The following is a 12,844-nucleotide window of genomic DNA, read 5'->3' as shown; positions in this document are numbered from 1 at the left end:
GGTTTCTTAAATGGCTTTCAAGTCTGTAAAAGTTTTGAGAATAGCGACACTATTTCCAGGTATGTTGACAGGCTACAGCAGCAATTCAAAAACCTTTTAAAATATTATGGGATCGCTCTTGGTGAATTTTGCCAGTAAGCTTTTTAATAAGCAAAACATCATAAACAATAAAATTGCATATGCACTTTAAGTGGGTTATTGTCTATGCTGGAAATGTTCTGTATCTGTACAGTCCAATATGGTAGCCAATACACGCCTGGGCCCTAGACACATGCACTGGATTTTAACATACATTTAATTTGAATTAATTTAAATTTGGGGCTTCCCTCATGTCTCAGATGGTAAAGAATCTGCCTGCAATGCAGGAAACCTGGGTTCGATCCCTGGGTTGGGAAGATCCCCTAGAGGAGGGCATGGCAACCCACTCCACAGAATCCCCATGGACAGAGGAGTCTGGCAAGCTACAGTCCATGGGGTCACAAAGAGTTAGACATGACTGAGCAACTAAGCACAATAAAACAATAAAATTCCATATACATTTTAAGATAGTTATTGTCTACGCTGGAAATGTTCTATATCTGTACTGTCCAATACGGTAGCCAATAGATGCCTGGGTCCAGACACATGCACTGGATTTTCACATACATTTACTTTGAATTAATTTAAATTTAAATAGTCAGATGTGTCTAGTGGCCACTTTCCTGGATTGCACAGTTATAGAAGGCCCTCTGCAGTTTTTAATAAATAATCTGGGGGTATTATACTCTGTTGCATTAGCCTACACAAGAATAAGTCCCTAAGAACGCTTCTTTGGCTAAAGAGAAAAATCTGTTTTTTAGCATCGGTTGGACAGAACAGTAATCTTTTAGGAGTTTTTCTCCACTCTAGTGTTTATGTTTTGTTCCATTATGTAATTTCTTTTTAGCAACTCTTAGGGATATATTTTAAGACAGCTATACAATTCATAGGATGGTTTATTATGGGCTAGGTCACTGGATTAAAAATAACATAAGCACATTTCAACACACAGAGAACTTCATCTACTTTGCTGTCATGGAGGCTCAATTCCTCATTAAATATGTGTTAGCACTACAAATAAAACTGTAAACAAAAACAAACTAATGACCACTACATCCTACTATAATATTTGGAAATGTGTGTGTACAAGTGATGCGCACTGAAAATTTTTTATATTGATGATGAGATCCTTAATAAATGGTGACATAAGAATTTTTGGAAATATTTTAAGAAGATGGAGCCCAAATATTGTCCTGGATCACACAGTATGTATTACTGACCAGGGCAGTTCCTACTGGGATTGTCACTTCCATCAGTCTGAATCAGTCTCAAACCAAAGGACTATTTTAATTGCCTTTTCCATCCCTCCAAAGTGGGGAACCCATTTATGTGAAATTGACAAGGAAGCAGAACATTTTTAAGTAGATAGATGCTCCGATTAAATATTTCCCATAGGCAGAGTCCTGTGCATGTTAAATTGCTTGTTGCTCCTTTATTGTTTCCCATTATGGAAAAATGATCAAGGGAAAATAAGATGTTACTTCTAATTTCTATGGACATTTTATGTAGATTGTACTGCAAGGGGGAAAAAAAAGATTGTGTGTGTGTGTGTGTGTGTGTGTGTGTGTGTGTGTGTTTTAATGAGACATGAACAATACATGTAACTCATCAAAGTTCCTTTATAAGATGAAGTATTTCATCTACATTATAGTTTACATATAAGTGTCAGGTGGGTGAGATTTAGGATATATTACAGTTGTTATTTTTACATAATGTGTATGTCTACATATGGTATGCTGAGCCCCTGGTGGCTCAGACGGTAAAGTGTCTGTCTGCAATGCAGGAGACACAGGTTCGATCCCTGGGTTGGGAAGATCCCCTGAAGAAGGAAATGGCAGCCCACTCCAGTATTCTTGCCTGGAAAATCCCATGGACAGCGGAGCCTGGTGGGCTACTGTCCATGGGGTCGAAAAGAGTCGGACACGACTGAGCGACTTCATTTCACTTCACTTCACTGTGTAATTATGCAGTGGATTTATGCCTATTTTACAAAAGTGTTTAAGGGGAGAATGTATTTTCAAAGTGTAGTAGGAAGAATATTGAAGTAGCAATTTAGGCAATATATACATTATTCCCATTAACTAAAAGTACTCAAGCTCCATGCAGCAATTCACTCAATTCAATAATCCATTAACAAGAGCCTATTATATTCCATGTAAAAATATGAAGTTTTCTTATGAAATTCTCTCTGCAGTCTTCCTACATGGAATAATTTTATCTTGACATTCTTTGGGAGATAAAAAAACTAAAATTTTGTTTCAGAATACTATCTGGCTCACAATTACACTATTTTCAATTGGGAAGTTCCAATCCCCTAAACATGGTGCTCTCGGACCAGAACATGGCATGGATCTTAACACCCACATAGTTGTCTATTGACCTTTCCAGGTTGTATTTTCTGTAAAAGGAGCAGAGATGGCGTAAGGGCGATGAGGGGGAAAAAATTCTCCAAACTTGGAAACTTATTTAAGCCTCATTCTCTGGGGATTTGGCCATGTGTGAAAAAAAACAAAACAAAGACCCAGCGCTTACAGCCAGTTCACTAGGGACTTGACAGGCTGAACTCTGCAAGGAATCTTGACTTCGGATCATGAGTAAGCAGTGTCACCAAGTAAAACCACATTTTATAAAGCAGACCCGTGATTTACAAGCAGTCCTTGTGAAGATGCATTTAGACCTGCCAAGTTTCCTGGAAACGTCAGCGAGGCCCCTAACTCTGGGTCAAGGGGAATGTCTGCCCAAAATGCTAGGCAGCTGGGTCAGAGATGTCAGCAATGGGAAGCTGGAACCTGTGTTCTGAGGCTTCACAGATGGGAGCCTAATGCCTAGCGATCAGCAGTCTGTATTCATCACTGTTCATCTTCCTGGCATCACCATCTCACTCGTGAACCTCATAAGTCATCTGGAGGTTTCTCTCCTCTGAAGATGACCCCGGTTGTGGGGATGGAGGTCACTTCCCAGAGTGGTGCTCCAGGACAAAATCAGTGTCACAAGAGGCAGAGAGGGAGAGGGAACTAAGGGCGAGGCATCAGGCCAGGGCCACAGAGGAGCCCAAACATGGGAATGTAGCAGTGGGTTTGGTGGGAAGAGGTCTGGCTAGTGTTTGAAGGAGTGCAAATGCAGAGAGGAATAAATGATGAGAAAAATAACATCAGTGACCGGGGAACATTCTTTTGATGAGCAAAGAAGCCTGATTAACTTTTGAAAGTAAAAAAACAGTGTATGTGACTTTATGGTGTACATCTTTATGTACCTCTTTGAAGAAATCCATTGCCAAACCAGAGGATCTGGTAACATGATTTTGTAATATCAGCTACGTGCTGCTGATTAACACGTGTGAGAATGTGTTGAACTCATTAGGGTAAGTTGGTGCAGAGCTCCAGGCTTGTACAGAACTATGGACAAAGCCATTTACTCTTACAACTTGGAAACAAGAAGAACGCCCAACTCCAAAATGCCCATGTCTTAGATGAAATGTGCCTGTAATATGCCACTAAAAGGAATCTACACCCACAAAGTAAGTTTTGTGCCTTTGAGTCTCTGGGAGAAAATCAATTTGCTTGAACACTACCATCATGGCTTCCAAAATCTCAATAACTTCTCTTTTGAAACTGTCTTCAGAAGAAAGGCCTCTCTTTAAATAATTCCCGAGATAGAAAATCCTGGTTCTGTGAAAAAGATCTGATTTCAGAAATGGCCAAATAAAATCATCAAGTGCCTTGTCTAGCAATTCCTTTGAGGAGCACTGCTTTAGGTGAAAACTCATATGAAACATAAAGTGAAGAGACATTTCTGTGGGGAGTCCACACGCCATCCCTGAAGTCATTACCCCTGGGATGAAGCGAGGAAAAGCTGGCTTAAAACTCAACATTCAAAAAACAAAGATCCAGTCCCATCACTTCATGGCAAACAGAAGGGGAAAAAGTGGAAACAGTGACAGATTTTACTTTCTTGGGCTCCAAAATCACTGCTGACAGTAATTGCAGCCATGAAATTAAGACAATTGCTCCTTGGAAGGAAAGCTAGGACAGACCTAGACAGCATATTAAAAAGCAGAGACATTATTCTGCCAACAAAGATCCATCTAGTCGAATCTATGGTTTTTTCCAGTAGTCATGTACAGATGTGAGAGTTGGACCATAAAAAAGGCTGAGCGCCGAAGAATTGATGCTTTTGAACTCTGGTGTTGGAAAAGACTCTTGAGAATCCCTTGGACTGCAAGGAGATCAAACCAGTCAATGCTAAAGGAAATCAACACTGAATATTCATTGGTAGGACTGATGCTGAAACTGAAACTCCACTACTTTGGCCACCTGATGCGAAGAGCTTACTCACTGGAAAAGACACTGGCAAAGATTGAAGGCAAAAGGAGAAGCGGGCAGCAGAGGATGAGATGGTTAGAGAACATCACCAACTCAGTGGACGTGAGTTTAAGCAAACTCCAGGAAATAGTGAAGGACAGAGAAGCCCGGCATGTTGCAGTCCCTGGGGTCACAAAGAGTTGGACACGATTTAGTGACTGAACAGCAACAGCAGAGTGGATCCACTGCCCCAGGGCCCCTAAGCCACTCATAGAAACAGGGAAGTGCAGGCTTTTGCACCCTAGGTACTGGTTTTTCCTTCTCTCCAACCTCACTTTAATAAAAGTATAATCAGGGTCACTACCAATAAATATCAATAACCTCAGATATGCAGATGACACCACCCTTATAGCAGAAAGTGAAGAGGAGCTAAAAAGCCTCTTGATGAAAGTAAATGCAGAGAGTGAAAAAGTTGGCTTAAAGCTCAACATTCAGAAAACAAAGATCATAGTATCCGGTCCCATCACTTCATGGCAAATAGATGGGGAAACAGTAGAAACAGTGTCAGACTTTATTTTTTTGGGCTCCAAAATCACTGCAGATGGTGATTGCAAGCATGAAATTAAAAGACGCTTACTCCTTGGAAGAAAAGTTATGACCAACCTAGCTAGCATTTTCAAAAGCAGAGACATTACTTTGCCAACTAGGGTCCGTCTAGTCAAGGCTCTGGTTTTTCCAGTGGTCATGTATGGATGTGATATTTGGACTGTGAAGAAGGCTGAGTGCCGAAGAATTGATGCTTTTGAACTGCGGTGTTGGAGAAGACTCTTGAGAGTCCCTTGGACTGCAAGGAGATCCAACCAGTCCATTCTGAAGGAGATCAGCCCTGGGATTTCTTTGGAAAGAATGATGCTAAAGCTGAAACTCCAGTACTTTGGCCACCTCATGCGAAGAGTACTGGTTTTTCCTTCTCTCCAACCTCACTTTAATAAAAGTATGATTAGGGTCATTACCAATAAATATTCTCAGAAGTATTTCATGTGGCCAATACTATGGTCTACTAAGTAGAATAGGGTGACAGAAGATGAGATAGTTGGATGGCACCACCAACACAAAGGACATGAGTTTGAGCCAGCTCTGGGAGATAGTGAAGGACAGGGAAGCCTGGTGTGCTGCAGTCCATGGGGCCGCAAAGAATCACATGCAATTCAATGAATGAACAACAACCAAGAAGAAAGAAAACAGAGAAGAAAAAATTTAAGCAATGACATGTGTCTCATACAAATTTATCTTTAAGAGGGATATTTTGATGGCAACTCTTCCTCAGAAACATGAGTCTTGGCAAAAATACACTACGTAAAACTTTTATTTCAGCAAGAGGCTCATTTAGTATAACTTTAATAACACAAACATTTGCACAGAAGAAGAACTGTTGCAGTAAATCACATATGCACACTGCCCACAATGAGAAATGCTTCAGCTATTGAAATCAGATTAAATATATTTCTACTGGAAAAAGAAAATGGGTAAAAATTTACAGTAGAGCACTGAGAAAGGATTTCCAACACATAATTATCTGAAAATGCTCTTACAAACAAAGTGCGAGTTTCCCACAGATATGCCAGACAAAGCGTACAAAATGACGTGATTTCTCCTGTAAATGCAGTATAAATACATACATTCTACACTAAAGACATCTCAGCAATTTTGTGTTTTCCAAGTTTTTTAGTGACTTTACTCTTTACATGTGCCACCCAGTAACAACTTCTTTCCTAATTCAGCAAACTGGAATGACGTCAAACTAGGCATCTGTGTGACTTTTCGCATTCAGCCATCAAGATGCAAGTGTTCATTGGAGGGTTGGGTCCTCCTTGGGACCACGCATGTCCCTGTGTCTATCCTACTGCCATCCAGAGTTCTCCATCTCCTTGACCTTCACATCCACCTAGCATGAAGGTGCACCAATAAGCAATGTTCAAAACTCATCAACTTCTGGCAGAAGTGAGCAGATGGTGTATTTATTATTATGATATAGTGCACATGAGAACTTTTAAGACTTAAAAGTCAGTGCCACATTAAATAGAAAGGCCAGATCAAAAAGAAACGTCATTTGCTTCTCAAAAAGCTTACTTCTTTTTCTAGTGTATCTACCATTGTTTGAGTATTATTTTTACAGAACAATCATGCAATTCTTAATCTCCTGCAGGAAGCAGGCATTTTCTACAATTATAAGGTGCACAGGCTCACTTTAGTTCTGCTGGACAAGATGAAAGTGGTTTTAAAATCTGCTGGTTCCTGTACTTCTTTACCAGTGTTCCGTGGGCAGGTGTATACGCTCTGTTTCTTGCTTCTTTTGTCAGTCTGAGGCATGAAATACTTGATGAGACTGCTGTAAGAAACAGACACTTGAAGTGGTCCATTTTCGAGACACGGTAGCTAAGGCCGAGTGGAAAAGTACCAACAGCTAAACTTGCGGACATGACAAAGTTGAGGCCTGGGTTCTTTAGATAAAGTTAGGGTTGGAGGAGGGAGATCACACAGCATCCTAAAGAGACAGGACTCCACCCATTGCCTGTGCCCTGGCTCTAAACTTGCCTAATGGCTCGCAGGAGAGACACAGTTCATGCACCTGCAGTGTCCCTAGGAAAACAGGATGTTGGGGGAAGTGATACACCAGCAAGAAAGTCTCTTGAAAAATGCGGATGTAAGTTGGAAAGGGAGAAAGGATGCCCTATGAGGAAATAATGAAACTTAGGTGACCTTGGGGAAGATTGTACATCCCATAGTACTCAGCCAATGAGGAACCTGGGGGAGGGAGGGACCTGTGTGTTAGGGAATAAATTGCATATATATATATATATATGTAACTGAAAAAACAGCTCTATTTTGATTGAAGGCACCTACCAGGAGCTACGAAGGCTAAGGTTGACTTGGAGGAAGAAGAGAGGGATGGAGGGATAGTCTACACACCTGGATGGAGAGGGGAGCTGGCAGGATAGCTAAGCAGAACATAGCAGTGGGCAAAGCATAACTGAATCAGCTCAAGTGACTTTCCAGAAAGGCCTTGGGATCTGATGGGAAGGGTCTTATACTCTCCTCTAGCCGAGCCCTGTGAATTCATCTTAGAGTCTGAGGAGAATGACCTTCAGAGACTTCAGTTAGGGTCATGCCAGAGAACTAGAATTCTATGGCAATTTTGTGACTCAGCTTGACACGGTAGGGCAAGGCAGACCATGCGCCAGCGCCTGATGTGAAGCCTGGTGATGATAACCCCACAAACATCTATCATGCTGAATAAACTAGTATTGGTTAAAAGTTGACACCAGAATTTTTGAAAATTTGTGATATTCCTTTGAAATTATAGTCTGACATTATTTGTGAGCCAGATAGAAAACCATTTGCTTTACTTTAGAATGACACTTTTTTTTTAGGTTCCCTAAAATGAAATGTTTTTGTGTTACTTGGTTACTGACCTTATTAACCTGGTCTGGCATCTGTGAGCCATTATTTGAACTTTCATAGCCCTTTTGGCACTCGATGATGACAGGATATTCTAAAATTTAATATAGCTTGGCAGAAGTGAGCTTGAACACAATTTAGAATATTGAAAAGAACGTGTCACAGGGCTCTGGGAAACCACTGAAAGACAGGGATTCTCAGGACAAGCTCAGCAAAGGAGATGTTACAGGGATGACATGTGACCTCCTTATTTCAAGGGTAGCACACTAAATGCTGAGTAAAAGTGCTGGTGTACTTGTTCAGCATTTCTCTGACATGATTTTGAAATCACGCAAAAACATGCCTTTCATACTGCAGCATGCTGAAGCTGAGAGTGAATTGTGGTACCCAGATCTGATGCTCTGCTAAAATAAATAGGATTCAGCAATCCACCAGTAGCCTCCATCCTGTTAACCAAGTAGATTAGAACAACCCCCTTGAATATTCAGTTTGAATATTCAGACTGCAACCACCCACCTGTCAGATAAAGGAGTGCAAACCAGTAACCTATGACTCTAACTGAAGTTATCACCTTGAATATGCACATTGATAGATGCCTTCAAATGCACAGCTTTGATATCTCCACAACCAAGTTACAGTTTGTGATTAAACTTTAAAGCAGACTTTTAATGTGAGGCCCAATCTGTCCTTTGAGCTGCTACTGTTTTACTCCCATGTGTTGAACTCTGACAAGTAGAACTCCAATGTGGAAGAAGATAAATCAGCTTATTGCTGGTTTATATGTGTAGCGCTCTTACTAGGATCAAGCTGTAGGTACATTTAATTGAAACAGTCAATATATAAAAGGAAACCTATGAAACACTGCCTCGAAATGATTAGGCTTCAATTCAGTTAAGATTCTGTTCCCATTCTTACTTCTGCTACCTTAAAATGGTGCCTGACGACTCCTCTAAATGCATTGAGTTTGAGTTTCTGCATATTTAAGATGTAAATGATAATTTAAATTTAAAATGTAAATGTGGTGGGGACTAAATAAGAGGTTGTATGTAAAACAGATTACTTCCGGGTCTCAGAAAATGGTAACTATTGATTTTATAAGTAAGAAAGCTTTGATTTAACAGTCCTCACAGAGCTATGTATAAACTGAGTGCATATCAAGTTAAGCTGATAATGAACTGATTTTTCTCTTGATACTGATTGTTCCATTTTCCATGATGCTCAGCTAGAGGAAATGTGATTTTTTTTTTCATTTGACTCAATGTTTTTAACTCAAATTACAGGGGTCTTAAATATTTATGAGAGGAAGCCAAGGATGAGTATTAAATAGTTTAAGATAAAAATAAAAGAAAGATAGAAGTTTATTGCTTTACTAGCTACATGTCTTAGAAGTTCTGGGAAACTGGCAAAAGCTAAATTCAGAGCTTTCATAAGTTAGTCTAAATATAAATTATCCCTTATTTATGAATATTTCTGGCCCATTAGACCTAGAAGTGTGGATAGACAGAAGGGTTAAAAAAGGTCTGTAATCATTTATTTACTCCTGAATAATTCAAAATTATATATATCCCACCATTATCAGTGTATCATGGTCAGAGAGAGTTCAGTATAGATGGGAAGATTAAAAGAGAGTTCCTTTCCAGAATGGGATGCTTTTTAGAGGAAAAAAAATCTGTACCTAGAGAAAAAAATCCTATAGCTTCCAATTCTTATTTTAATAAATTAAAATGAGACTAAAAAGATTTAATAACATTTTCTATGCTAATAACATCACTCAATACTTCAAACATTATATAATGTTTTTACATACACAAATAAGAATTATTTTGCATATATGATAAATGAAAGTATATAAAATAATTTTTTCTAATTAATTAAAACATATTTTTTAGACATTCCCTCTTGTGTTGTATCAGATTTCTGTAAGGGAGATAGAATAGACCAGTGTTTTCAAGAGCAGTGATCCAGGAGCTGGTAACTAGCACAGTTCCAGGGTTAGTCTGTGTGTGGGGACCTGGATGCAATGAATTCAAGGCCTTTTCCTTCTTGAGCATCACACACCACCAGATTTCCATCCAAAGGGGGCACCCTTTGAACTGGGGTCACACCCTGGACCCCCATGGGGCAACGGGCCCCTCTCAATGGAATGTTCTATTTACCATTCCACTTTATCCACATAACCTTGACATCACAAGAAGGTAAAAGTTACACTGCCACTGATGGGCAAAGGTTTTGCCTGAAAAAGACAATCATAGATAATAGATAGCTGGGACAATCATTCAACTTTAATAAGTGAAATGCACTGCGACTTTTCAGCTTATGCTTCATTTATGTTCATATCACCTCAAAAAAGCATCTCAGGATAACTGCACGATGCCATTCTAATTCGCCTTGCCTCCTCTCTTCCAGCCGACATTTCTTGGGGGCCATGTGGATGGTGTTAAAAATGAAAACAGCCCTGCCCTCAAGTGGTTTTCAGTTTTGTTGGGAAAACACACGGATGCGTATAACAATGAATTGGTGACAGAGATGGGTTTGGTTGTTGCAGGAGCTTGGGGTAGGTAGTGTGCCTGGGCCAGGGTTTCTGGAAGAGGACTGCCCAATAAATGCAGAAAGGATGAAGTTAAACTTGTCAGTTTAAGGGATTCTCTTGGGGTTGTGGGTTCTTCATTCCAGGAATGATGCACAGAGATTAAGAGGGTCTCGTGTCCCTTTATACTAAAAAATAAGTATAAAGTAGCTTAAAACAAGATAGCCCTCCAGTATATTAATTCTGGTGGGTTGACTGAATATAGCCTGCACCCCCAAATTATCAAAACTAAAGTATTAGGTACTACACACACACACATAAATACACACACATGTATATATCACAACATTTACAACATTTTTTTTTTAATTGGGGTTGGTAGCCACTTCTTTTTACCAAGAGTTGATTTTAACTGCAGCTAAGTGTGTACATTAAAACCACAAGAGCAAGCACACATCTCAAAGAAACAACCAAGGGCACATTTCATAATCAAACTTGACAAAGTGTAACTATTCCAACTCAACCACAATTATTTTCAGAATAGTTCTGTATACGCATATGTGACGATGCCTTTACACTATGCTCCTTTATATTATTGACCCCAAAGAATAATTTCACGCTTTTTTTTTTTTAAGGAGAGAGACTGTGTTTCAGGTATCCTCACAAATTCATCATGCATGTCATATTTATAATCAACACAGAAATAGGAACTAGACACCCATTTGCATATTCTCCTAGGTAAGTATATATAAAGCAGAAAGAGCATGAGCAATTGACAGACATTCCTGCAAAAAAGATGCTTGTAATTTGAGTTATTCTATAATCGTTTTGTGTTATTCATTTCCTTCACTCACAGCACTGAAAGCATCTCTCCAAAGTTGCAGGGCACTTGTAAAAAAGGCAGGAGGGGACACCATAGCCATTTGACAGCCCTGCTTCCCGCTTGACCCCTTGGAGCCCAAGGACCAACACAGCAGAGCATCCCATCCCCAGCACGTACCTGGCTGAAACTCTGGCCCGCACCTCGGGCTTGTGTGCTGCGGGCAGGGAGCTGCGATGGGGCTGTCTCACCCAGAGCCAGGGTCTGGTTGCTATGGTAGCTGGCTGGATACTGGAAGGACCCTTCAGGTTTGGAATTGAGCTGAAGTGCACTCTGGGACAGCAGGCTGGGCCCTGCATTAAAAGTCATTTAGAGCAGTAAGTGACAGCCTCAGTGAAGCAGAAATGACATGTATTATTTATTGAGAGTAGCCTAGAATTATCACATGCGCATGATTCCAGCCATCTATGCTTTGAATTCTGAGAACTAAAATGACCATATAATTCTACTCCAGCTCTTAAATGAGATTTTTTCTCTCTCTCTCTTTTTTTTTTTTTTTTTTTTTGTGGTGTAAAAGTTCTCCAAAGAGTAGATTTTTTTTTTTCCAAATGATCTCATTCTGACCTACATAGAGACATTTCTTACAAGACAAATTAGTTAATCAAGTACTTATTTTTGGATCAGACTATGTTGGAAACATTTGAAATAATTTAAAAGTCTTCCTTTTGGTACATGTTAATTGCATTAATATATCTCCTACTGTATTAATAGGATGCTTGAACACTTAAAACCTTCCAATCAGTAACAAGTTCTGTTGTATAAATAGTGATGTAATACTCAAAGCTTGAAGGGTAGACAGTGTGTAAAATATTAATAGCTCTCATACAATGTAGAATTTAACCTGATCTCACATGATTTCTGAGGGCTAGTTATCTTTTCCATCACAGCAATGCACAACAGAAGAACAAAGAGAAGATACAGTGTTTAAACTGGTGCTGCTAAGCTGGCTGACCCTACAAGAGATGGAGAAAGGAATTCCTGGCCCCATTATTTAATTATACTTTGTACGAGAAAATGTGGTTTATTTTCTTTCTTTTTAGATGAGATCTTTGCAACAGTTTGCCCATTTCCTTTGTAAGCAAATTTTCTTTAATCAAATTTCATACTCACTTTGGGGATGAAAAGAAGTACAGAAGAGTGTAAGTGCGTTACTATTTTCTAGTATGTGTGTTTGAGAGGGAGCTGGGGTAAGTAGAGTGAGTTGGGTGAGGGTGAGGGACTTGGCAACTCAAGTTCTCTCATGTTATCTCAACCATAGGACAAAGTCACTCCTCTTTTGAAGGAGGGTAATTATATACATGGGTTTCCCTGGTGGCTCAGACGGTAAAGAATCTGCTTGCAATGCTAGAGACCCGGGTTCGATCCATAATCCCATCCTTAATCTTCCTCTTCGGCTGTTTTAAACTATAGTATCATTTCTAAGGAGCGTCAGCAAATTTCAAGTTCCTTCTTTTTTTTCTTAAATAGAACATGGCTTTTTATTTCAAATGAGACTGCAGATTTGACATGATATAGGCCAATTTTTTTTCTAGGAAAACAATTTCTTCTCTTAATAAGGATCAGTTCACATAACCTCTGCATTTAAGACCTCCCCTTTCC

General features: G+C 39.6%; 1 protein-coding gene across 3 annotated transcripts in view; it reads right to left on the bottom strand.

Moving 5' to 3' along the window:
• The window catches only part of CTNND2 (catenin delta 2), a 1,112,452-nt gene that overhangs the window by 477,890 nt on the left and 621,718 nt on the right, over positions 1-12,844 (bottom strand). For all 3 annotated transcript variants that reach the window (XM_018065721.1, XM_018065722.1, XM_018065723.1), the window contains one exon: positions 11,366-11,538. In XM_018065721.1, the coding sequence (XP_017921210.1) occupies positions 11,366-11,538 (173 nt within the window). The remainder of the gene's footprint in view (positions 1-11,365; positions 11,539-12,844) is intronic.

This window comes from Capra hircus, chromosome 20 (genome assembly GCF_001704415.2).
Source record: "Capra hircus breed San Clemente chromosome 20, ASM170441v1, whole genome shotgun sequence".
Classification (NCBI taxonomy): domain Eukaryota; kingdom Metazoa; phylum Chordata; class Mammalia; order Artiodactyla; family Bovidae; genus Capra; species Capra hircus.
This window is presented reverse-complemented; position numbering and strand designations above follow the sequence as displayed.